At 53.7% G+C, this 21,863-nt stretch overlaps 1 protein-coding gene across 1 annotated transcript in view; it reads left to right on the plus strand.

Annotated features, from left to right (window-relative positions):
* Positions 1–3,484: 3,484 nt before the first annotated feature.
* The window catches only part of HCN4 (hyperpolarization activated cyclic nucleotide gated potassium channel 4), a gene marked incomplete at its 5' end in the record, with an annotated part of 36,913 nt that continues 18,534 nt past the window's right edge, over positions 3,485–21,863 (plus strand). Inside the window, one exon of the mRNA XM_080930344.1 lies at positions 3,485–4,269. Within this exon, the coding sequence (XP_080786470.1) occupies positions 3,485–4,269 (785 nt within the window). The remainder of the gene's footprint in view (positions 4,270–21,863) is intronic.

A 21,863-nucleotide genomic window follows, 5' to 3' on the forward strand; every position in this document is an offset into this window, starting at 1 on the left:
AGTCTGACCCGTGGAAGGAATTTTTGTTGAATTCCAGCAAATTTGTTGGGATTTTTCTCAATGAGGCATTTGGCAAGTTGTTTAACCTCTCTGGGCTTTCGCTCTCTTGTTGCAAACAGGAGCCAGAACATTGCCAACATTTGGCCACATCTGGCCCAGCTAATGACAGTTCCAGGTGGTTTAAGTGCATAAAGCATAAGGTACTGGTCACTGGGGATGGGGGGTGGTTCAGCCATGTTCTGCCTGCTTGTGTGTGTGAGAGAGTGTCGGGTCCCTTGTAACTGGAGTTGCAGACAGTTGTGAGCTGCCATGTGGGTGCTGGGGACTGAACCTGAATCCTTTGGAACAGCAGCCAGTGCTCTTAACCACTGAGCCATCTTTCCAGCCTCAGGTCTTGAGTCTTAATATCTGACAGTCACACAGAAATATGGGTGTAGCTGTGCATACCTGTAACTACAGCACAGAATTGGGGAGACAGGAGAATCCTTGGGACCTGCAGGCTGCCCTCACCCCTGCTATAGGTTCAGTGAGACTCTTGTCTTTAAAATGAACCAACACGGCTGAGGGTGCTAGAGCAGGTAAGACACAATCTTCCTCTTGGTTGGTATGTGTTTCTCATTAAATCTGATCCCCCTCCTCCAGGAAGCCTTCCCTAACTAGGCCAGGCTTAGCCAACTTCCAGGTCTCTCTTGGGGAAGATGGGAATCTAGCTTTTAGTCCCATAGTTCTCGAGTTTCAGGTTTTCTCTCTATCTAGAGCATGAGTCTAACCTCCTAACATGGAGCCCACAAAGGTTCCCTCCTCTTCCTCTGTCCCTCAGATTTTGCTGGCAAACCAGCAGATAGATCTCCTCTGTTAATATCCTCATATGGAGGATACAGGAGAAGCTCAGCCTCAATAGGGGGTCATTATGGGACTGACTTATCTATGGATTTTATATGCAGAGTTGGCCAGAGAAGGATTATGCTAATCCAGTTGAAGGTGAGTGAGGTGTTAGAGGTAGAGTCAACAGGAGGCCCCTGGGAAACAGATTCTTAGTTGCACCCTCATCTTTACCCCGGGTTCCCTTTATCACCAGTGGTTCATTTTCAGGGTCCCTTGCTTCTGGTAGAATTGGTGTGCTCTCTGTTCGCCCTTGTGGTGGTGCCCAAGCTTTTTGAGATTACGTTAGTCTTGTCTTTTCCTGCAAGGAACTTAATCCAGAAGGACAAGGGCTGCCTGGTGTCACTCAAGTTCAGATTAATGGGGACTCTATGAACTAGAAGAACCAGAACCAGAGACCGAAATCTGGGCTAGTCAGGAAAAGATGCCTTATGTGTACTGCCTTCCTGCAGCTGGGTCACTGCAGGGTGGTTTCTGGTGATCAGAGAAACTGTAGCAAGTGAGCTAAAGGGAGGTCTTCGTACATCGGGCAGACAGAGCTCGCAGGCAGTTAAGAGCACTCTTCAAGGAGACCCAAGGACATTCAGAGATCGTGCCTCCCAGCATCTGTGCGGGGAACTGTCAGCTCAGAACTGCTCAAAAGTAGAAATGCCAGCTCCGGGTGATGTCATCACCCTAGACATCCCCTCCCCCATGTGAAGTCCTGTGGTCCAGTGGGTAGGGCAGAAAAGACCCCGTTAGGCTGCCCACTGCCCTAAACCCAGGTGCTTCCAAAAGCCCCACTCTGAATATGTGGATGAACATAAACGGGCTAAGATTTCAAATGTAAACTTCATCTATTCCTGAGTTGGGGACCTTTTTGCCTTCGTGTCCGTGGATGTTTCTCTGCTGACACAGACTCCAACCTTCCCTGCCCATCTCTCCCTCTGAGCCGCCCCTTCGCCTTTTTCCCCCTTCTTTCTTTGAGCCAGTGTTGGGTGTTGGGCTGTTCTAAAGTGTGGATGCCTAAGCCATACCTTAGGCTGAGCTATTGGGGTTTGTCCTTAAGTCGAGAATGTGATACAGGGTGCGACAGGACGCTCAGGTGCTCCCAGACTGCCATAAGAGGTATCCAATGGGGGCTGGGCTGTGTGGATGCTGGGGCGGGTAAAGAGTGCGTCTGGGTGGAGATGGAACCCCCTAACGCTGGTGCACACAGAAGAAGGTGTCTCGACCGAATGGAAGCACAAGGCGAGGGACTCAAAGGCTTCCCCAGAGTGTCAGGAGCCTGCCCATAGCCTCCTGGCCGGTCTCGGGAACCCCACATCGCATTGCTCCGGGAAAGTCGCTGGGGAGTGGGTGGTGGGTAGTCCGGCGCTGGGATCCCGCGTCTGTGACTGACTGCTACTGTCGGCGCATTTCTTCGAAGTCTTACCTCGCAGAAGCGGGTCCACCCGCGCGCCCAGTGAGCGCCTGGAGAGTTTCCCGCAAGCCCTTCTCGCCGCGCCGGGGAAGACCCACGCGGGGTTCGCCCCCCGCCCTTGGCTCAGGAAAACCCTGGGAGCCGCCCGGACTCGAAGCGTTTTCCGGAAACCCCCTCTCCAGGCGAGTTGCGGGAAAGCAGCCGCTCCGCAGCCTCACGACCGACACGCCTCCCCAAAGGAGGGTCGGAGACCCTAGCGTAGAGATTGCAGGCTAGGCAAGGAAAGCCCGGAGCTCGCGGGAGAGACTGGGGAAACCCCGCCCCCCAATCTTGAACCCCAGCCGCAGCTCTCACTAGGAGGAAGCTCTCAGCCCCTGGTCAGCAGAAATCACTACAGGAGTGAGGACGCCTCCTACCTCAGTCCCGGAGGTCTGGAGAGGTTCCGCCCTGCACCCCTCGTCGGGCCCGCCCCCCTCCGCCCCCCTCCTGTCTGGGCTGGGACGCCGCTGCCCCTTTAAGAAGCCCAGGTAGGCAGGCCGGGCTGCAGAAGCCGCTCCTATGGCAACCCGCGAGCTGCGGCGGCTTCATGAATATTCCGGGGCGCGGGAGCCCGAGCGCTGCCGGAGGGCGCTCCGGGAGAGGCGGCGGCTGATGTAAGCCCGGCGGGCCGCTGGGCTCCGCTCGGCTGCGGCGGGAGTCCCCAGGACCCGGCCGGCCGGGCTAAGCTAGAGGAGGCAAAGCGAGAACCCCGGTGGCCGGCTGCAAAGCGCCAGCGGTCACACGCACTGACAGCCCCAGACGCCCGCCGGACGCACTCCCGGGGACCGCGCGGGCAGTGCGCTCTGCGCTCGGGAGCGGTTCCCGGAGCGCGGTGGCCGCAGCGCCGCCGCTGCCCGCGCCCATTGTTCCCCGCGGGGGCGGGGCGCCTGGAGCCCGGCCGCGCGCCGCGCCCCTGATCGCAGGAGGGAGGGAAGAGAGGGAGGGAGCGTGGGGTCCCCGCGCCCAAGCCGGGCCCGGGAGGAGGTGCAGCGCGGCGAACCCGGGGACCCGCAGCCGGACAAGGAGCCTCCCCTCGGCGCGCAGCCGGCGCGATCATGGGCTCGTGAGGCAGCGAAGGACGCGTCCTCACTGGCAGGCGCACCTGGAGCGGGTCCCCCGTGCCGCACCCGCACCGCTGCCCCCGGCCCAGTCCCTGGCACCATGGACAAGCTGCCGCCGTCCATGCGCAAGCGGCTCTACAGCCTTCCGCAGCAGGTGGGGGCCAAGGCGTGGATCATGGACGAGGAAGAAGATGGTGAGGAAGAGGGGGCCGGGGGCCGCCAGGACCCGAGCCGAAGGAGCATCCGGCTGCGGCCGCTGCCCTCGCCCTCGCCCTCGGTGGCCGCGGGCTGCTCCGAGTCCCGGGGTGCGGCCCTCGGGGCGGCAGACAGCGAGGGGCCGGGCCGCAGCGCCGGCAAGTCCAGCACCAACGGTGACTGCAGGCGCTTCCGCGGGAGTCTAGCCTCGCTGGGCAGCCGGGGCGGCGGCAGTGGTGGAGTAGGGGGCGGCAGCAGTCTCGGGCACCTGCATGACTCCGCGGAGGAGCGGCGGCTTATCGCCGCTGAGGGCGATGCGTCCCCCGGCGAGGACAGGACGCCCCCGGGCCTGGCGACGGAGCCCGAGCGCCCGGGCGCCGCGGCACAGCCCGCAGGCTCGCCGCCGCCCCAGCAGCCGCCGCAGCCGGCCTCTGCCTCCGGTGAGCAGCCCTCGGCGGACACCGCTATCAAAGTGGAGGGAGGCGCGGCCGCCAGCGACCAGATCCTCCCGGAGGCCGAGGTGCGCCTGGGCCAGAGCGGCTTCATGCAGCGCCAGTTCGGTGCCATGCTGCAACCTGGGGTCAACAAATTCTCCCTAAGGATGTTCGGCAGCCAGAAAGCGGTGGAGCGCGAACAGGAGAGGGTTAAGTCGGCTGGGTTTTGGATTATCCACCCCTACAGCGACTTCAGGTAAGAGGCCAGGTGGGGATGCTGTGGATGCCTGTGTAGCTGCAGGCACGCTTTCTTCCCAGTTCTGCCTCCTAGACCGAGTTAACTTTCCTTCCTTGTGCTGGGAGCTCCAAGAGAAGTGGGGCGCCGGGAGCGTCCCAGACACCCCCGGACCTCCTGCATTACACTGAGAACTTCCCTAGTCTTTAGCCTCCTTGCTCTCTCTCTTCCGGGGTCTGGGCCACTTCGAAGACAAGCTCAAAGGTGTTCTGAGTTTGGCCTAGCCCTGCCTGCAGCCAGGGTAGAGCTCTGCTCTTCCAAGCCACGCACCTCCCCCTTGGAGGCTGCAGAGTCAAGGTGGCTATCCTAAAGGCAGCTTCTGGGTCGGTCATTCAGCTTGCAGAGAAGGGTCATGGAGGGAGATAGCCATCTTAGAAGCTAGGTCAGCTCCTTGGGTGCTGACTGCAGGTTTTAATGTCTTTGTTGGGCCTGTGAAGCTTCAGCCAGATTCTTGGAGGACTGGGGTTGCTGGGGCCTCAGGCCCAGGATGAAAGCCCTCTGCACATTTTTACCCAGCCCCTCACGTTGAGTGGTGTACCAGGAGCAGGTACTCTACACAGTTAGTGTCCACACTGGCAGGGCAGAATGACCTTGCTCAGGGTGGTCAGGGAAGATGTCTGCTGTCCTGAGTAACATGCGGCTGTCTATTGATCCTCAACTGGTCCAGTGTCCCATCTCCATCCCAGTGGCTTAAACTCTAGCAACTGCAAGGTCTCTCATGGGTTCCTAGACCAGTCAGGGAGAGGGATCCTGTCCCCTCTTGCACCTTCCGAGCCTAATGTCAATGATCAGGGGACACCACTTGGGCCTGTGGACTGAGCTATGTCCGAGAGGGGTTATGAATTGCCTCTGAGTTTGCATCTGGAAGGCCTTTGTCTCAGTGAAGGTTCTGAGTGCCAGCTCTCTCATGGCTCTTGAGGCCTTCCTAGCAGACCAGATTAGGATGAAAATCTCGCTGGTTTTTTTGTCCTCTCCCTGTGTCCTGCCCTGTTTATCTCCCTTGGCTGCCTACCTGCTAGCCTGCCTGTATAAAGGAACATTTTGCCGACCAGAGCCTCTTTACAAACTCCAGGGAAGCTGGATTTGTAATGAGAGCAAAGCTATTTTCCATCCAATGAGAGAGATTTCTTTGGCTGGGAATGACCAGTCAGACAACACTTTGGTGGCTTAAAATAGGTGGTGAATAGGAGAGGCACTCTCCTTTGGTTCCTTCCCCACCCCCTTTCCTCTTGGGAGATTGTTCTTTCTAACCCTGATTTCCACACTTCCTATTCTCAGAGGGCAAGGAGGCAGAAGGCTTGCTAGACAGAGCTGCAGTCTTCAAACGATGTGCTCCTTCGTGAACTCCCACACCTGGGGCCGGGAGCTGATGCTCCCATGTTGAACTAGGGAGAAGTAGACAGGAGTTATGTCTCCTTTGCCCCAGCTGTCCCTGAGTGTCCCAGGCTTCTCTGTCTTCAGAGGTGGTGACAGACAGGTCCAGTATCGATCCCTTGAGATTGCCAATGTTCTCCAATCAAGTGCTCAGCTTCTGTCCATCTTTGTGGTGGTAAAACATTCACACTTACTTCAAGCCCCATTCTCAACCCCAGGCGTGTCTTACCTCCACTGACAGGAACTGGTGGAGAACTCTCCTGACTTCAAAGCCTTGTCCTCTCCACCCATCTTCACTCAGATGTGGGACTGAAGCCATCCATCCCCCTGCCCACCCCCACCCCACCCCCACCCCATCCCCACCTGAAGCTTCCTAGTCTTACCTGTGCCATTCAGAACATTGTGGTCCCCTTGCTGTAGAGCCTCCACTGATCCAGGCTTTCAAGTCATTGGGGAGGCCAGGTGCCAAACGACTGATAAACAGATCCAGGGTCCAACTGGGTTTCAATGTGGGTTTGTAACAAGCAGCAGAGACTGTAGCTGGAACAGTTCATCTTCTATGCACTTGTCTGATGCTGGGTCTGTAGGATGGAAAACAGTCTAAGACAGAGCGTGTGCATCTCGGGAGGCCAGTGGCCTTGCCTCTTCCGCCTCTTAGGCTAAAACAGCTGGTCTTGGCTTTAGGAGTCAAAGAGACAAGGGATTAGCTCAATCTGCTAAGCTTAGAAAACCCATCTTCTCTCCTTCCAAACCACCATCTCCCTGGAGAACCCAGGCCTTGAACCACAAAGTTTTGGGTGCTGGCCTTGGATCTTTATCTAAAGACAGACATCATTGCCCACCAGAGCTTTTGCAAGCACTTCCCAGACCCACAGAGGATTTATTCATCATTTTGATTGGCAGGAAGCATTGATCCTGCAGAATTGGTTTAATAAAGAATCACCAGCAAACCATGATAGATTGAGTTTGCGGTTTAGAGTTCAGGGCTGACTGTGATGGGCTGCCTCTGACACATCCTGTCTGGGGAGAGGAGAACTTGGGTACCTTTCCCCGGGAAGTCATGGGCTTGCTTTGAGATTCACCATAACTTTGGCCTTCTCTGTTCGGTGTCTGAACCATTCCAACCATTCTGGCTATTCATATGGCTACTGCAGTCCCTACGGCTTCCAACTTTTTCTTCTCCAACACCTCATTGGCCTTTAGAAGTTCATACTTACAGTTTGTTAATGGATGAGACCAGCACGTGGCAACCCTAGGACAGTTTCCCCAGGTTATTGACCAAGGTCCCAGAACAGGTCCTTCCTCCCAAATGATGTCTATCCTAGAAGCCTGGGTTTGATGATTGGAACTAAGAACACACAACACATTAGCAAGATAATACCGGTTTCCCAAGAATATGAGAAGGGGAAGAAAGAGAGTAGGGAAGGACCCTGAGAGAAGGCATAGCTAGAGAAGGCATAGCTACTTTTGTCCCGGAGCCTGGTTGGCCAAAATTTCAAACACTGGGCTCAGAGAGTTGACCTGGTTGTACTGTGTCTTGGGGATGTGTGGGTGGACATGGTGGCTGTCAGGGAAAGTCTTATCTGGATATTAGCTCTGGGTCTAACTTTGTGCCCCAAACAGCAGCTCAGCCTTGACAACAGAGCAGGCCAAAGCTTGGTTCGCCTCCCCTCATTGCTTGAGCCTCTTAAATCCAGGAGGAAAGAAGAGACTGAAGGATCTAAAAGCATTTTTAAAAACTGGGGCCAAAGCAACTGGGCTTTGGAATTCTGGATACCGTGATGATGTTAGGTCTTAGGAGTTGCCCACGTAGACTGTGTTGCTGGTCCCTGCACCAGATCAACACCATTGTTCAGTACACATCCTTTGCCGGACTTGTTTGCTATTAGGCTCTGCTTGAGTTATCAACCTTCTGTGAGCCTCAGTTTTTCTTCCCAGAAAATGGGACTCCTCTTGCTCATTTCTACGTTCGATATAAACTATACAACTGTAGGTACCCAGGTGACATAAGTGTCTACAATGAGTGGTCAAATACCTTCCCTGTACTCAGTCTTTCTTCCCCTTGGTCCTGGGTGGATCACATGAACCTCTGTCCTGCGCTATAGCCCGGGGTTTTGAACTAGTTTGTTATCAGGGACTTTATGGATGACCTGCTAGAAACTACCAGGTCAGTATCTAGAGAGATGCACACATATCTAGGCACAGAAACTCTGGCACACAGTTTCCCATGCCTGAAGCATCGCTAAACTGTGGGTCCTGACGGCTGTGGGTTCCACTGCAGAGACCATGCCAAGAGAGGGTCTAGGCCTTGGTGGGGGTGGGGTATTAGCCTTCCTTGGGGCCTAGTATGGTGTGAGTGGGGTCTGGATCTCCCTCTGGGACCTGGACTTGTGTCTCCCATTGCTGGCAGAGTGCACAAGCAGCCGGGGATGGATCAGAGTTAGAAAGGGAAGGAGAGCTTGGGGACTCACTGCCTGGCTCTTCTCAGCCTCACTCCCATGTACTTTCCCTTGCAGCCTTGGGAAGACGCAGCAGCCTGTGGTTCTGGGTCTGGGAGTTTGGAGGCCCTTTTTAAGGGGAGCCTTTTCTGGGCCAGCTGTTCCTGCTGGGTATGTGGGAAGCTGGGTGAAAGACTCAGCAGGCAGAGGCAGCAGGGAGGGGAGGGCGCCTTGGTGCAGAGGGGAATTCCAAGGTGAGCTGCTGGGTTGGTGCGGTCTGGTGGCACAGTGGGCAGCGGACTCTCCAGCTGTGCAGCATTCTTCACTAGAGCCTTAGGCTTAGGCTTAGGATGTGCTGTCTTCATGAGTACAGGTGCCTGGAAAACCCACTGGGCCAGAGGGTTAAGCCCCTTGACTCTGGGGCTCTTGCTGTAGCTTGGTTCTAGCTCTTAAGACTGTTTGATGGGTCTGGGGGTACCTTTTTGTTTGGCCCCATCTCTACCCCTTTGGTTTTATGAAATGAGGCTTTCACACTGGTAGGTAGCAGGCGTCATATAGGGACACCCAACGGTACCTCTGCCCGTTCATCTTCCCTCTCTCCAGGTTGGAAGGTTTCATGGTACCAGGTCTTCTTTGTGTTCCTCTAGACTACTCACCCATCCCTCCTGGCTACCTTGTGGCATTGGGTGGCACTCTGGTTGTTTTTAATGCAGCTTCTCATTGGAGTGTTATCCATCTCACGCTGGGACCTAGTTAAAATGCAGCTTCCCGCGTGTAATATCCCTGGTGCCCTGGGACCAGGTGTGGAGTCCTGAGCTCAGAGCCCACATGTTTAAGGGAGGCTTGCAGGGTCCTAAGACTGATTCCTATACCTTCCACGATGGGACCCTTGCCCCCAGCCCCAGCGGGGCACTGTAAAGTTAGGTGGGGCCTGGGCCTCAGAGATCATTGTAACCCAGGATGTCACCGCCTCATCCGCTGCCCTTACAGGTTTGGTTTGGGTTTGCATACTGCCTTCTGGGGAAGCTGCAGAGCAGGAAGAGGCCAGGTGAGCAGAGGACGCCTGTCACTCCATGTCACCAGTCTTTTACCTTCTCTCCAGTCCTAAGGGACAGAGGCCAAGGCCTGAGAGAACAAAGGGGTAAGATATTTAAGGATGTCTCACAGCAATAAATAAGGTTTCCAGAGTGGGTAGACGCTGTCGGTGAGAGTCCAGAAGTGACTGTGACAGTGGCCAGCTGGAAGGGAACAGAGGCATCCTGAAGAGCAGCTGCCTCAGTACTTTGAGCAGGGTATCTGTTCCAGTCCTGTGTTCTTCTCTGTTCCTATCCCTGGCCAGCTGCCTTCCCGGTGGGAGAGGCTTGCCTGTCAACTTCTTCTTCCCTCTCTTAGCCTCCAGTCAGATAACAGGGTGAACAAGTGGCAGAGAAGTCTGAGTGGCCCTTGTGTCTGCCACAGCACTGGATACCAAGGGGAAAACCATGGAGCACAGAAGGTCCTGGCCCGGTCCCTTGGGGGCTTGTCATAGAACTGAGGGGGCTGTGGCTCCAGCCTGACTCGAGAGCTCTTACAAAGCTGCTACTGCCAGTTGCTAATTAATAGAAAGGCCGTAGAGGCCAGCCAGGCAATCCTGCTTGGGCCCAGGGGATGCTGAAGAATCCACGTTTCCCAGCCAGAGAGGGCCATGGGAGGGCAGGGGCATTGTCTTGGCTTTGGAAAGGATGTTCTCTGCCAGCCAGGCTTCCTTGCTGAGAAAGCATTGCCAGGGACCTGGAAATCTGTGGTCCCAAGGGCCAGGAAGCTACTCCAGACAATGTCTACCATCACCACCACCCAGAGCCGAGGCAGGAGGCAGTGCTGTGAGAGAGCTGGTGAGCTCTCTGGCACAGAGCACTGCTCAAGGTAACACAGAAGAGCACTCGGGTCCTCAGCATCCTGTGGAGCAAGTTCAGCACTGAGATAAGCTGTTTGGCTGGCTTACTGCATTGTGACAGGCGTGAGCCAATGCTTTAACACAGCAGGATAGGAGCTGGATATATAGGGGTTGAGGACATGGATCAGACAGTAAAGTGCTTGCTCAGTCAGTACTGAGGACGTGAGTTTGGGTGCCCAGTACCACACTAGTAACTTTTGAAAAAAATCTAGGTTTAATATCTTGTGCCTTTAATCCCAGTGTGGAGGTAAAGACAGGAGGATCCCTGGGGCTTGTTAGCCAGGCCACATAACCAAATTGGTGAGCCCCGAGCTTAGTGAGAGACCCTGTCCCAAAGAATAAGGTGGAGAGCAATCCAGTAAACTGCCCGATGGTGACCTCTGGCTTCCACACACAAACAAACACCTGCACAGATGTACACACACATACACACACACACCACACGAACGTACACACATACAGGCACACACACACATACACACCCCCCACATACCCACACACACATACACACACCATACACACATACACACCCCACACATCACACACATATACACCCCCCACATACACAAACACACATACACGTCCCCCCACATACACACACATACACACGCAAACACACCACACACACATACACACCTCCACATACATACACACACACACCACACACACACATACATATATACCTCCACACACACATATACACCACACACACATACACACCACATACACATACACACCACATACACATACACATGTGGAGGGTAGGGTTGCGAACTTCTCTTAAAAATACTAGGAGGAGCAGCTGTGGTGTCACCTCAGTTGGGAGCACGGCAGGCCAGTGGTTCACCTTCCAGCTAATGCTGAGGTTTTCCATCTTGTCTCCAGTCTCTGGCAGCCAGCTGTTCCTGTGATATCTCTTTCATTTCTGGCTTGCCCTTTCCCATCTAGCTACCCAAACCCCTTATCACGTCTGAGGTCATAACCCTTCACTCACATAGGGAGGCTCTAAAGTCAGGCAAGTTTATAGACCACTAACTACCATCATGGATGAAGCAGCTGTCGTATGCCAGGCGTGTGGGGAACTGCATACATTTTCTCTCATTTACTCTTCAAAGTGGCCCCCAGATGGTTTAACCATGCTCACTTTACAGAAAAGGTTACTCTGAGGGTCAGGGAGAAATTCATTCCAAATCTCACCATAGGGAAGAACTAGCCTCGTCTTCAGGACTCCTAACTATGTCCTTCCTCACTCCTCCTTTCTCCCTCTCTCACCTTTCCCCTTTGCTTTAGAAGCTTAATTATACAAGAATATTCCCAGGGACTATTCTCCTGAGAATCAAAACATAGGGAGGGGCTCAGGGAAAGGGTTAACCACCAGGTAGGTACAGGAATCTAGTAGGCTCAGAGCCCCAAAGGAAAGACTTAAGCAGGCCCTTTTTCTAGAGTGCTCCTGGTGTAGACAGGAGGAGGGGTGTAGAGAAAGCTTCCAATGATGTTTACATCACAAACAAAACCAGAACACACTGGGTTATGTGATGTCTGTCTACAAAGGCCCAGAGGCCTACCCTCCTGTCCTTCCCTGGCAGGGCCTAACTGCTGGGGTTTTGATAGCATGCCAAGGAACCATCTAAGTTCCTGTTCCAGTAGAATGGCTTAGGTTCTGGGGGAAGAGGGACAAACAGCCAGGGTGTTTGTGTTCAGTCCACCAGAGAGGCACATAGGTCTGTTTATAGGATCCTTTCGAAAAATGAGGGCGTAGAGATTGGGACTCAGCTGAGGCCCGTGCCTGGAGCCTGGGATCATTCTGTGTCAGAGTTCGGTCTCTGATGAAGATCAGGGCTCAGTCTGAGAATGTGGTCTAGGCTCTAGACTTGGAGTGTGACCACTAGGACTTCGTTTGTGATTGGGATCAAGGCTCAGCTCATGAGCAGGATCTCTTAAGTTATGAGCAGTCATGACTAGGACCAGGGGCTTGTAAGACAAAGGCTTGGTTCAGGGCCAGTGGCAAAGCTTTCGAACTAATTTCAGTTCCTCCCCTTCTTCCTGAAGCTCCTATGCCTCTTAGCATCTGAGCTGGCTGCCTTTGGTCCAGGCTGGTAGGCAGAGCACAAGTTACAAATAAGCAGCCATGACACCATGGCTGGCACTGCCAAGTCTCATACGTAACTGCTCCCCACCCTTCTCTGCCCCTCATTGTTGGGGCTAGTGTCTGCTGTTCCCAGCCAGGCAGCATGTCCAATAATGCCCAGAGACAGGCTGCAATGTATCTGGGCTCCATAGCAGGGCTCCCTCTGCCCAGGGTACCCAGAACTCTATAGAGCATGCAGTAGGGCTTCCAGGTCTGATCCCAGCAGCTGCGGGGGCCTTGTAATTGTACTGGTGCTTTTATGTCTGTCTAAGCATTTACCCATGTGGGTGGATGTGTTATGTCTGCGTGAACGAGGCTTTCAGAAATTAATACATTACAGGGCTGGCTAATGCATTGTTGTCTGGGCTTGAGGAGGAGCAAGAAGGGGGTCACACCCTCCAGGAGTCTATGTTGTGGGAAAGTCACCCCTCCCCTGACTGGGGAGGGTGCTGGCTCCTTGTAAGGTCTCTGGGGCTTGTTCAAGGGGGACAGGCAAAGGACGGGCCAGCGTGGCTGCTTGGCAAATAAAGCAATCCAGTCTGAACTGGGTCTGAAGGAGGGAGAATCATTCTGCAGACTCTCTAGAAGACAGTGGTTGGGAGACTGAGCCGCCCGGTCGGTGGGTGTTATCAGACTCCGGTTTTTTGAATCCTCACTTCTTTGGCACCACTGTCTTAGTAACTCCTGGCCCTGTTGCCCCCCTGCCTGCCTCTGCTGTTGCCATGCATTCGGTCCTGAGCCTTGCAACCGCCTTGGAGGAGACTCCTTTCTCCTTCCCCACAAGGCCCAGAAGACAGACACTGCTGTCATAATGTCACTGAGTGTGTGGCCTAGAGCCCAGAAGTAATTACCCTGCAGTCCCCTTGAAGGCTGGAGCAGCCCCTGTCAATGATTAACACAAGTCCCTGGCCACCGAATGCGCGGCCAGCCATAGGCTCTTCTTTCTGCAGTTTCTCAGAAGATACAAGATGCCTGTTTCTTCCCACGGGCACCAGAAGACCTGCAGGCACACAGATCCACCTAACATCTAGGTCTTACTGATTCATGGAAAGACCTTTTAGAAGACTTGTGGTCTAGCTGAGAAGTTTCTGCAGATGAGCCCAGGTTAGCTCACCTGGGGCCCTTGCCTTCCCACTCTGAGTTTGCTTCTGTGGCAGCCTTCCCCGCACCAGGAGTCTGTCCTCCAATCATTGCCGCGGAGCCTCAGCAAGCTTCTTTCCTCTCTCAGCATCCAGGGTCAGGACTCAGGCTAAGCCTGAGAAGAGAGCAGAGCTAATTGCACAGATATCGAGCCTGCAATCCTGACCCCATTAGTGCACACTGAGCCAGCAGGGCCCTGCTGACCAGAAGAGCTGATGAGAAAGAACCTTGACTCTACTGAGCCAAGTCAGGCGAGTAACTGCCATTTTATAGTCTCTGGTCCTGGAGTAGCTGCGGGCCCTTCTGACACCTTCTGCTGGGGGCTTGCTAGCCCTTGGGTGCAGGAGACAGCGTGGGGGCTCTCTGTTAACTCCCAGCCCTGTGGAGTGGAAGAGTTTGGTTTTGGTTTTGTTTTGTTTCAGTGTTCCTTGCTATGTTCCTACCTAGGCATCTCACCAACTTAGAAGAAGAGCTTAAGGAAGATGAGTTGAAATGATACCTTCTTGCCTAAGGTCCCAGCTGTGTCCTCCTAGCTCCTGGGGACAACTCCTGAGGGCGGTTGCCTGTTGCTAATAGCTCAGAGCTGACCTGTCAAGAGCGTTCAGTATTAGGACTCACGGAGACTGCAGGTCATGAGAGATGGCCGTGGTTGGAGGAGCCCATGGACCAGGACTGTTAGCTATAAAAGTGGCCGTTCCAGCCTCAGAGGCTCTTGGAAGGCAGTGGCCACTGCAGGGTCCCCAAGGTCTTTACGTAAGTGGCCTCTCCAGCATGAGGCTAGGCAGGCTCAGTTCTAGGAAATACCCTTTTTACTGCTGTGACAAACACCATAGCCAAAAGCCACACAGGGAGGAAGGGTTTTGTTTATTTGGCTAACCCATCGCAGTCCACACCGTAAGGGGAAGGAAGTCAGGGCAGGAACTGAAGCCGGAACCTGGAGGCAGGAGCTGACGCGAAGGCTGTGGAGGACCGCTGCTGACCAGATTTGTTCCTCATGGCTTGTTGGTCTGCTTTCTTTAATGTAACTGAGGGCCACTTGTCTTAGAGGTAGTCCCACCCACACTTAGCTGGGCCCTCCCACGGCAATCATTAATCAAGAAACTGCACCATAGAATTGCCTCCAGGAATCTGATGGGGCCTTTTCTCAACTGAAGATCTCTCTTCCCTGATGACCTCAGACAAAAACCAGCCTGCACACCCCCTACTACCTGATGCTACTCAACACTCTGGGAGCCCATGTGGAGGGCTTCCAAAGGGCCCTCTGGCCTGAAGCATCTGCTGAGGCCTTGCCTCAGTCTGGCATTAGCTCCCTAAGACCCTAGTCAAATTCTGACTCCTCTGCCCCGTGCCCTACCCACACAGGTTGTTATGAAAACCAGACTCAGAGGGCCCTCAGGCAGCTCAGCCCTTGCTCAGACTCCTTGTTAAGACAGTTTTCCTGGAGAGAGCTAGAGGTCCATCTAGCCCCAGGCCCTCAGAGCCCACATACCCCAGTGGGATCCTTACTGCTCAACTAATTCACCTCAGCAAAATCAGGGTGTACAGCAAAATTTTGCTTTATGTATGGCTCCTCCTTACCATAGCTACTGTGGTCCAAACCCATCAGAAGCCTGAGTGCATTTTCTCTTTCACCCTAGTAGGCCTTTTTGCAAGGGCAGATGAGGCCAGGTACCTAGTTTCCCTTGGGGGGGCAGGGCGGCAGTCACGTGCTCTTCCACAACAATACTCTATTTTTGTCCCAGGCTCCTAAATGGGTAGATTCGGAAGGCTCCTGGGGAAGTGGTACTTGAGTCTTTGATTCTTGTGAGTAGATCTAAGTTTGTTAATTGTTGGTCCCCTCTCCGTTTTTTTTTTTTTTCTTTAAATCTTTTTCCCTTGCTTAGTGGGATGTGAAGAAGCTGGGCAGCCAGCCTGCGGGAGTTCAGCATCCTGAACTTGCTACTTGCTGGAGGGCAAGCAGATGTCCCTTGCTGTGCAGTTTGGTGTGTGAGCCCTTATGTGTTTGTTTGTGTATGTATGTATGCCTGTGTGTGTATAGACACACGTGCATGCACATATATTCTATTTTGTGTCTGTATACAGAGATCTCAGCCTCTGAGAAAAGCAATGAGTTATCACCTCAAAGTGACCCCAGCAGCCAGGCTAGGAGAATACGTATCATGGAGAGATGCTGTAACAATCTGTTCCCAGGGAAATCTGCAGTCCCCATGGCTCCAGCAGAATCCTAGCTTCCGGACCCGCCTTTCAGAGCATCCCTGGCTTTCCTCCTTACAGACATCAAGCTGAGGCCACTGAGCCACACTTCCCTTTCTTTCTCCAGGCCCAGGCTGAAACCCTGCCTCTCTGACCTCTATGGTGCCTTCAGTGTGCCTGGCCTTGTCCTCTCTGTGTACTGCTGGTGGTAGTGGGGAATCTGAGGAGGGCCGTGAGAGACAGGAAGTAAAGCTAGGTTCTGCAGCAGTCCCTGCTGATCCCTGGACACATTCAGCCTCCTACCCTCTGCTCCTCTTTGAGGCTGTGGTAGCCAGCAGGCCACACTGTCCCCTGCTTTCCCTTTGAGCCTTGGCTGAATTCCTTTCTGTGATGCAGAACCAAATACGCTGTGTCTTCTTTTCCAGTGTAGGTAACCTTTGCCACTGAGTTGCTCTCAGTGTTATCTGCTCCCCTGTGGAGTGGGTCTGCCCAGCTCTCAGAGAGAGAGAGAGAGAGAGAGAGAGAGAGAGTGCTCCTTTAGGTAAAACAGGGGTGGGTAGTATCAGGGTCCCCACAGCTCCCAGGCTAGGCCCTGCATTTTGTTGGCACGGGATAATAATGGTGTTGATAATGACCAGCATGTGCTGGTTAGACACACTACATAATGTGTTAGAAATAGTATCTCAGGAGCTGGGGATGCCACTCAGTTGGTAGAGCGCTTGCCTGGCATACACAAAACCCTAGGCTTATTCCCTATCACTACATACATCTGGTGTGGTGGTGCACACCCCTCATCCTAGCAGGAATGGAGGCCAGAGGGTCAGAAGTTCAAAGTCATTTCAACCTGAGCTCCAAGAGACCCTGTCTAAAACAGGGAAATAAGAGTATCTTAACTAATCCATCATGGAAGTTGTCAGCAACACAGATGCTGGGCCCTCTCCTCACCTGCTGAAGTCCAGACCTTGAGCAGACACCCAGGTGCCTGTCTCCTAGATCACCGTCTGGAAGGGGTGGGTCGGTCATAGCCCACAGCTTGTTCCCACTGAGTGGCTGACACCAGTCCTCACTCTGTTATGAGGGGCTGGGACTTTAGCTTAACTAGTGAGAGACCTTAGAAGAAACAAGGACTAAAGTGCCACTTAGAGACCTGCGAGAACAAACCGATTGTTACTCAAGTGACCAATGATTGTGGAGACATTAGAAAAGCACGCTCAGACCCTCAGCTCAGCCCTGCTGGCAACCCTTGGTTGTGAGTCTGTGTCTACAGCAGCCGAGGCAGCTGGGAGCAGCTACCTGGGAGCCCTGTGATTCTGAGTCAGAGATTTTGAGGTGGGTTAAAAATAGAGCCCTGGTGGCCAGGCGGGGGTGGGAGGAAAAGAGCAGTCTCTCCACTGTTGTGGGGAGACCCTGGGGCCTGAGGGGGGTTGGGCAGGAAGGAGTATGCTCCCCCCCAGAAGCCTGAGCTGAGAGGGTGAATAGCAGATGAATAGGTCAGCTATGACTGGGGTGAGCTTGACATGCAAGCCCAGGACAGAGGCCAGCAGGGTCTACTCAGCGGTAGGCAGCCGGCGAATGACTGGGATGTGAGACAAAGGAGGGGCATAGCAAGCAAGGAGCCTGGACAGAGACGGTGACGGTGACGGGGGGCAGGGGGTTCTGCCACAGTGGCCTGTGGCCTGTAGGCTGGACTCGTGGCTCTGGCTGAATTGGGACTGTCACTCAGTAGAGTGTGAGTCAAGGAAACACAAGGCCCTGGTTCAATCCCCAGAACAGCACAAAGCAGGCATGTCAGCGAATGACCACAATCCGTTTATTTACTCGGGAGGTGGAAGCAGGGTCTTCAAGGTCATCCTCTGCTACATGTCCAGATGGAGTCTAGCCTGGGCTATATGACACCACTGGGAAAGGATGCCTAAAGAGGAAGGTGCTGAGGGGGTGGGCAAGAGAGGGTCTTTGGAGAAGGGAACAGGCTAGCTTCCAGAAGCAGGTGAAAGAGCCATAGGTTCCTTCGTGACCAGAAAGAAAGGAGGAGAATGGGCCAAGAAGTCTGGCGGCAGAAAGGGAGGCTATTCCTTCTCTGTGGAGTTGAAGCTGGTGGTGTCTGCCAGTGGGAGGGGCATCAGAGTTTCTGGGAGAGGGGCCATGGGTGGGTCCTGGCAGGGCTGAGGGTACAGCTGAGAGGGGACAGGAGTTGCTCAGGAGTTTGGATGTTTAGTCTAATGGGTAGGCATTCCTTGCTGAGCCCCAAGCAGGCATGGAAAGAAAGATTTCCCCTTCCAGGCCGGGGCTGTGTCTTTGTGAAGACTGTTCCAGAAAGGTCAGCATGAGAGGTGAGGTGGTGCTGAGAGAAGGGAGAGCTGGACCATCGTGTCTGGGACAGGCAGCTCTTTGGGGGAGAGTCTGAAGAGTCAGCAGACTGCAGCTCTGGGACCCTGGAGCTAACCAGGCACAGCTGCAAAAAGCAGGAGGGAGGGCAAAGAGGTTCTCGAACTGAGTGTGCCAAGCCACTTGCAGGTACTCATGTGGTCTAGGGCGTGAGGCTGCAGTGGACAGTACGAGGGGTGGTTAGCATCGGGGCTTCTAGCTCCCAAGAGCCTAGGCTGATCTGCACCCATGGCTTAGAGCAGAAGTCACCCAGGGTGGTGGCAGGACAGAGTGGAACGGAAGGTTGCAAACCAGGATTGCCACGGTCCCCATGGGTGGCAGACGGATGCTGGAGGATGCCCAAAGTATCTGGTAGGCATTTCTACCAGAGGCAGGTAGTGACAGCAGGAAGCTGGGGAGGATGCTGACTCACCCTGACCTTGAGGTGTGAGGGGCTCTGGGGAGAACGATAGTCTAGGTTCACTAAAGGGAATGTGGATGGATCAGCGAGTGTAGAAGCTGAGAGGAAAGAAATCATGAAAGAGTGTATGGTAAAGAGTTTAGGGGGGAGGGAGGGAAAGGGGAACAGAGTTTGGGAGTAATAAAACACCACTAGCCTAACTTGTACTTCTATAGAATTGTGAAAAACAGTCAGGAGTCAGGCCGTTTGTCCTTGGATTCTTGATCCACTCTATAGCATAGTTCTCAACTTACTGGGCCTCAAGTCTCCTTGTTCTTAAAATGGGCACAGCCAGCGTCTGCTTCTTAGTGTCTTTATGAGGATAAAAGAAGTCAATCCCCATACAGATTAGTGCCTAGAAGGTAGCAGCTAGCACTGGCTGACTTCTGTCCTATGTCTCGCCGCCTGTCACCATGGGGCAGTTCCTTTGCTGACCAGGAAAACTGGCAGATAGTGTAGGGTTGGAGGAGACTGTCTCAGCTCTCACCACCTTCCCAAGACGTGAAGACTCCTGGGATTTGTTGAAGGGCTAGCAAGGAAGTCAGGAAGTTGAGGATGCAGGGAGGGTGGGCATCTGCTAACATAGACGCTCAAGCCCGAGGCAGGGAACACAGGTCAGCCTTGTGAAGATGAAGACTCTGGGCCTTAGATAACGGAAAGAGCTTCTAAAGCTGATGACTCTGGAGGAACAAGGCTGTGGATGTGAAGGGACCTGGGAGGGGAGAGACGGGGGTCCTGCTGGCTACTGTGAAGGAGCTGAGGGGAAGAAGAGGAAAAGGGTAGCTGGTTTTCCATATTAAGAAGTTTAGGTCTTCTGTCTTACAGGTTCCCTGTAGGATTTAGGCCAGTTGTAGCTTGCTCGTGAGTTGAAAAGATAATGCAGGGGCCATGTGTATTGGAGGCAAACAGTGGAGGATAGGGGACACATAAGGGTGGGGCAGAGATGCAGAGATTCAGATCTAGGTCAGAAAGGGCAACTTAAGGCAGCATCACAGGAAGCCAGAGAAGACCTGGTAACTTATGAGGGATTTGTGAGGGCAGGCCAGGTAAGGGAGGTCTGTGGAGAGCATCTGGGAGGTTGTGAGCCCTGGCTGCAGGGACAGCACATTGTACCTTTCAGCTTAGAGGACGATGCTGAGTTCAGCTGTGTACTCACTGGGCGTAGAGACAGCTGGCCCTCCAGGTGGGCACATTCTTTGGGCAGGTGGGAAGGCAGGTCGGGTGCTAGGAGGAGGGTGGGGGCTTGGAACGGGAACCATCTGCACACAGGAGCAGAGAGAGACTGGGTGTTGTTTAACATGGTGGAGGGCCAGAACTGAAGGCAGCATCCAGGAACCCTGGGCTGAAACAAAGACCTGCCCCTCAGGAGCCTGCAGCCTGCTAAGAGCTGAAACCAGGGCCCAAGATGGCCAAGACCTTAGGTTAGAGGTTAAAGAGGCCCAGAGGAGGGAGCTGTTCAGATGAACATGGAATGGTGGGAAAAATCTGAATGGCCAGAGGATGGCATTCTCTTCCTTATAGCTGACAAGATTCCCTGGGGATATCATTAGTGCCAAAAATGTATCCTACGTGGGTGTTGCAGAAGGTGGGTGTAGGTGTGAGGGCAAAATAGAGGCACATACAAGTGTTTACAAAAACACACTTGTGTGTATGCATGTTTGCATATGTGCAGTGTGTGGTCCGAGTGAGCGTGAGCACACACACACACACACACACACACACACACACACACACACGTATTTGTGCTCTCAGGCAAGCATGAGCTTGGGAGGAATCGAGTAGGCTAGAGGAAGCCATCTTCTTCAGCCCACATGGAAGGAGAGGGGCTTTGTTTAGTCTCTGGGTTCAAAGTCAGGAGCTGCCGTTTTGTCTGTCCTCATCTCTATGAAAGGTAGCTCCTTCCCCTTAGCCACCCCAAGAAGTAATGCAGTCAACAGAGTAAAAGGCCATTTGCCCATCTGCTGTCTCTCAGTCCTACACACGAGTCCTGGACCCTCAGTGTCAGCTTCTGGAATTCTGCTCCCCATCATCTGCCTGACCCAAACAGGAGGCAAAGCCTGCCACCAAAGGGAGACAGGTCTGGCATCCTGGGACTGAGCCAGAGCCCAGCTCTTGCTTTCTACCAGGCCCATCAGCACTGGAAGGGAGAAAGACACTGAAGAGACCAGGCCTCTAATTCTGGCATGGGTCAGTCTTGGTCTGGCTGCCCATTGCTTCTCTACCACAACATGGTGCCTGCCCCATGGTTGACTGTCTTGGATTGTGATGTTATTTCTGAGTGGTTAGAGGGACATTGGGGTGCTGTGTCAACATTGTGCACCTATCTTGTGGCTCCAGAAATTCTACTGTTCCTTTGACTTTAGCCTTCCCTTCTGAAGGCTAGGTAGAGCAGTTCCTGGCTGACTGATTCACTGACTTTTAATCCTGGAGACATCTGCTGTACTCCCACCCGGGCCAGACCTTAGGAGGCCCTGGTATCAGGAAGTCCGCTCTTCTCAGTTTTCCCTAACCATCCTTCTCCTGTGTCTGGGGCAGGAGTGCCCCTACCTTGGTAGGACCCTCTCCACCGTGACACAGTACCAGGAAGGTTCATCTGTCTCCTAACCCTTGTAGAGCTGCCTACCTCCACCCACCCTCTCAAGCCCAGATTTTGCAGTTTTATTGACCTCTCTGAATCTTGCCTCTGCGTCTCATTAGCCGCCTGGCCCCCAAGCAAATGCTTCTCTTTGAGTCTGAGTGTTATCATCTGTAAACCACAGACAGGTGTAGCTGTGGTACTGGTGTGAGGATTAAACGATCTAATTCACAGAAAGCACAAAGTTATGCAGTAAATTCTTGTGCAGCAACCATTCGGGGGCTCCTGATGGATAAAGGCTTTTCTGTCTTCAAGGAGCCACCAATACAAAATGCTAGTCACAAGAAAGGCTCACTTGAGATACTTCTGGCCACCCAGACCGGGGGATGTAGAGAGGGTGGTATACACTAAGACAGCAGGGAAGCTTGCCAAGCTCTCCTGGCTGGACCGGCAGACCAGGGCTGGCAGGCGTGACGGACACTGTCCATGGTGCTGAACACAATTTTGGGCTTAGTTCAGAGATTTGTGCAACCATCTGGCAAAGAGCATAGAGACACTGTCTACAAGACCAAGGGCAGTTGCCAGAGCCTGAATTCTCTCACCTTCCCAGTGTGGTCATCAAGAGTCACCTCTTCAGATTTCAGCTGCAAGGGATGGCTCCTAGACCCCAAGGCTTATTCCCCAAGGGGATCAAGTTCCCTGAGGTCAAGGCATCCGGATGTTGAAGCAATAGGTGCTGTCATCTGACCAGTCCAGCGCTGTGGTCCCTGGCTTCTGTCAATGCCTCTCTTGTTTATTACAGGTTCCCCCCCGGCCTTACTCCCAGTGGACATTTTGCTTCCGTAAGTCCCTGGAGGGTGTGTCTTCCACCTCTCATGTCTTCCCTGCCAGTTGATTGATTGACGTCATCTGTGTACTCATTTAGTGATATAGGGCATGGGTCAGAACAC

Source organism: Micromys minutus, assembly GCF_963924665.1.
Source record: "Micromys minutus genome assembly, chromosome: 16".
Taxonomy (NCBI): domain Eukaryota; kingdom Metazoa; phylum Chordata; class Mammalia; order Rodentia; family Muridae; genus Micromys; species Micromys minutus.